At 35.8% G+C, this 4,842-nt stretch overlaps 1 protein-coding gene across 1 annotated transcript; it reads left to right on the forward strand.

Moving 5' to 3' along the window:
• Positions 1-1,876: 1,876 nt before the first annotated feature.
• LOC18442333 (uncharacterized) lies at positions 1,877-2,767 on the forward strand. Its single transcript, XM_020672297.2, has one exon. The coding sequence runs from the start codon at positions 1,941-1,943 to the stop codon at positions 2,634-2,636; it is 696 nt and encodes a 231-aa protein (XP_020527956.1). The 5' UTR covers positions 1,877-1,940; the 3' UTR covers positions 2,637-2,767.
• Positions 2,768-4,842: the final 2,075 nt, after the last annotated feature.

The following is a 4,842-nucleotide window of genomic DNA, read 5'->3' on the forward strand; positions in this document are numbered from 1 at the left end:
TCAAGGGATCAGCCGGAACCAACCGATTTATGGGGGATCCAGCCGGTTCTTGATATTTAGCAAGAACCAATTGGGACCCGATGATACCCAATCCAGATATAATGATTCCGATCCAAATTGACACTTAAACGTGCATGGAGGTCCAGGGATTGGAACAGAGAGATTTGTGTGTGCAATGACATAATGGAGATCGAGGCTTTTTAAGTGTGAATTTTGTGTGCATGCTTAAAACATACATATTTATCTATTGCATTGGCCAACAAGAGAGGGTTCCAAGCTTTTTGCATCAAGACTGATTCTCTATTTATAATAGGTGCTCTAATCAATCATTTATAATAGGTGCTCTAATCAATCAAAGTAAAGCGTATGTGGTTTTAATACTAGAATTCTTTGTGAACACCTTAAAATATATTTTTATTTTAAATTATAAAATGTAAAGCTTAAAAATAGTGCAGATTGAGATCTATGAAAACATGAATATCCTAAAAATTGACGGTCCAAAAATGCATTACAAGATGCACTATTTCCAAAACTTGAAATCTATTTTTTTCTCATGTTCATGTATCTTGATATCAAGATGATCAATTTGAGGATATTTAGACATCAAAATAATATCTTCTAGTGAATTTTTTGAGATGGGCTCTAATTTGATTGTTTAGAGCCTCGGCTCTATATAAATGTTGTCCTTTACAATAAAAGGTGCGGGTTGTATAGAGCCTAAGCTCTAAACAATAAAATTAGAGCCTACCTTCAAATAGTATCGAGAAATGTTGTTTCAATATTGGAAATCTTTGTGATAGCTTTAAAATATATTTTCAGATCTATGAAAAATTTAAAATCTTGAAAACTGACTAACAAAAAATGCGTTACAAAAATTGCTATTATCAAAACTTGAAATCTATTTTTTTTCTCATGTTAATGCGTTTTGATGTTGAGATGATCAATTTGATGATATTTGAGCATCAAAACAATAGGTAGGCTCTAATTTGATTGTTTAGATCCTCTGGTCTATATAAACCTTTCCCTACAATAAATGCAAATACATGATGGAATATTTGGGCCAGATCTCTGTCGGTAGATGTCTCAAGGGGCACAATTGAACAAGCTACATGCTACAAATCTTGAACGTTCAATTTGGATTGTATATAGAGATAACGTTTATTTTCTGTACATGGAAATGACAATCATTCACACTCATTAGATGTCAAATTGGATGGCTTGTGGTGAGTTGTGAAGTCCGAGAAATTTTTTTTGGAACTTTTTATTTATTCTAGACACTCTTACAATCGTACATTTTGAAATATAAGAAACAATAATGATTGTGACTTCTATGTATAAAAGAAAAATAATATCTTTGAAGATAATCCCCCATTACATTCCCATAAAACCTTAATGGCATATTCTAACACCACTACTATATCAACAAGTGTCAATCCCATAGTTTTGTACCACCAACCTATGGGGCAATTGGTAAGTTCAATTCACCAAATGGGTCGCCTTGGGTCTAGACTCATATATCGGACCTCATGGATTAGGTCCAGCTCCAAATGACCTAGATCCAGGTCAAGATCAGATTTTCAATACAAATCTTCTTAATAAAATTTATTTTTCTTTTATCTAGACCCGGACATGGATGCATAGCAGGTGTAGGTCCGGCTAGGACCAAGTTATTGGGCGGGGGTCGGGTGAGGGTGGACGCCGACCCGACGAGCATTAACACCCCTGTTCCAAAATGGGCCTGTGGCTTACACTTGATAAAATCGGAGCCCTCCAATTGGTCGGCAAAATACAAATTAAACCCAACGTTCTAGTGACCGTTGGGACCCTGCATCACTTTTGTCCAAACCCTCGAACAAAACAAATCTCAAAATTCAAACAAGCGTAAAAGAACCAGCTAATATTGTCCTCTTCCCCAGAGAGAAAAAAAATAAAATAAATCAATGTCCCTTGCTTCCGCGTCTCTTAAATCAACTGTGACACTCCCTCTCATCGAAGACGAACCGGAACCTCAAATAAAAAAATTCGCCGGAAAAAGCCACTTTATTCACCGGGAAACAAGAATGGGAAATTGCTCATGGAAGGGGCTTTACGGAGAATACGAAGATTCAGTGAGGGTATTAACGGAATCCGGCGGGATCATGGAGTTTGAGGGCCCCTTGCAGGTAACCTCCATCACTGAAAACTTCCCCGGCTACGGAATATTCCGTCCAGGCAACGTCTCCCTGTCCTTACCGGGCCACGCCTGGCTCCCAAACGGCCAGTTGTTCTACCTCCTTCCGTTGAGCACAGAGAAAGCCCCGTTAGAGATGGACAAATCCCCATCATTGGAAGAGGAAGCAGCAAAAGAATTGACGGAGGGGGAGACGTTAGGGCCCGTTAGGGTTTCGTCAGGGGAGGCAACGGCGGAGGAAATATTCCGTCGGCCGAGCTTTGAGGTATTGCCGTCGAAGGGAAGGGGCATGTGGAGGGTAAGATTGGTAATGAGTAGGGAGCAATTGGCTGAGATTTTGGCGGAACAAAGTGATACCGAGGCGCTAATTGAAAGTATGAGGTTGGCTGCTGTCAGATTCCGGCAGCCGGAATCCACTACACTATCGGAATCCGGAGGTCGTATCCCAAATTCCGGCCAGGTGTGATTTTTCGGCGGTGGGTTTTGGATTAAAAGTTTGGGTTGTAAATACTTTTGAGTTTTCATTGTGGTGGGAAAATATGGATTGCATACTTTCTCGATTACTTTTTTCTTTTTATCTAATTTTTTCGTGAGAAATTTATCTATGCAACTAATTTACTGAGTATTCAATATTGTGGAAGCTGATCTTACCCACATATAACTATACGTGCCCCTGCTCAGCCGTTAGATCGGAGTAGATGGTTGGGATGGCTTGAGTCACAATGTCACAATGCTCTCGAGTATTAGGTCTTGGTTCAATGGCTTAGAGTGTTTTAGTTTTAATCTTTAGTCTATAAATCATTTTGCGGCATGCATACTCTGATGGGGGCACATGTAATAAAAATAATAAAAAATATTTCATTTAATAAAAAATTATCCCTAAATTTTTTGGAGGTATTTTGGTCATTTATTTTTACAATAATTTTTTTTTTTTGGCTAGGCATGTCCCAAGAAGAAGATGGAATGCCCCAAATTCGCTAAAAAACGCTTCGTAGATAAAAAATTTTAAAATTCAATATCATTATGGCATGACATTGTGACGAGCAATCCTAACCGTCCATTCAAATCGAACAACTAAGAAATAGCACATAAATTTAAATATGGGTTCGGTTCACATATAATAAAGCTTTGCCTTGAATATTTTACCTATTTTAAAATGTTCCAACTTATCAATAATTTAAATTTTAATTACCCATTTTCCAGTACTACAACTCATTACATAGTTATTTTTATGGGTTTTTTGCATTAAATCAACTGGTAGAATATAAAATAGTTTATACTTTTTTTATTGTTGATTCCATCCATTGTTAAATTATGGGATAGTACATCGCATACCTTTTGAGAAACTTTCTCATGAAATTAGGGGATAGTACATGGGCAAGCTTTCTATGCTTCCCCAACAGCATAGAAATTCTATCATCTTCCTTATCCAACTGTCCATTATGAATGGAGGGCTAAGATTGCTCCAATCACAATGACACCTCTCTACTCTATTTTATTTTTAATTTTTTGTTCTCTAAGCTATTTTGACAACAAATTTTTGACGTTCATTCCTCTATTAAACTCGCACTAGTAAAAAATATAAAAAAAATATTTTTAATAAAATAAAATGATCAAAATACCCCTGAAAGATTAAAAGGGTATTTTGGTTATTATATTTTATCGAAAATTTATTTTAAATATTTTTTGTAGGTGCACCCCAATGAGAAGATGGCAGGTACCAAATTTCATATTCATACAATTTATATAAAAAAAAAACTAAAAATAAAATACTTTGAGACGTCGGATCTGAGATCTAACGGTGATTGGAACTCTTCAACAAAATTGGATGGCTGGATGGTAGGGGGAGGATAGAACTTCTATGCTGTAGGAAAAGCATAGAAACCTTTCCCATAATACATTTCATACCTTTTGAGAAACTTTCTCATGCGTATTTAGAAAACCATATTTTACATTGAGGCCTTACTTTAAATCCATCTTGAAGATGGAAAGATGGATTTTGGATTTAAAGTTTTGCACATTCTATCATTTGTCTAGACCACTGCAACCATAAGTTTGAGAAAATTTTAAATTTTGAGCGTTTATTTTATACTTTTTTTAACTGGCCATTTTAAATTTATGAAGATCATCAAAGCTATAACGCATTCGATTCTCAGATTTACTGTAATCAAGGAAGTATTTTGAGTCCTAAATCGTTAGAAACCTAAAGCAAGCTGATGAAAATACCAAATAATCCCTTACCATGATATATGTGTTCTTGATCAAGTGCCTAGGAGTGGCCTAAACAATATATGCATTTACCCTAATATGAGTCACCTAAAAGTGCTTAATGATAATGTTTTTTTTCGATATGTTAACGGCGAGAGGTGAGGGTGTTCAGCCAATTGCTGCACCGAGATGGTCAATGAACAATAGAAAATGTATATAATAAGATTATTTACTTTTGATATAAAAAGACTATAAACATATTAATTGTTGGATGTGAAATTAGGTTGTTGGAGATGTATCGTTGATTGGGCACAAAGTCAAAAATAAGATTTTTTGAGCGTTGTAACACACTTCAGTCTATTAGATTTCACATCCAATGGCTACAAATGATTGTGACATCTTTGTACGAAAAATAAATGGTCTCGTAGTACACAATCTCAATGATAAACATTATTTTTCCTGTT

Source organism: Amborella trichopoda, chromosome 1 (genome assembly GCF_054954075.1).
Source record: "Amborella trichopoda isolate Santa Cruz 75 chromosome 1, AtrichopodaSantaCruz75HAP2 v2.0, whole genome shotgun sequence".
Taxonomy (NCBI): domain Eukaryota; kingdom Viridiplantae; phylum Streptophyta; class Magnoliopsida; order Amborellales; family Amborellaceae; genus Amborella; species Amborella trichopoda.

Excerpts from the sequence above, each read along its gene's own strand:
- LOC18442333 (XM_020672297.2), top strand. The coding sequence starts at position 1,941 with ATGTCCCTTGCTTCCGCGTCTCTTAAATCAACTGTGACACTCCCTCTC.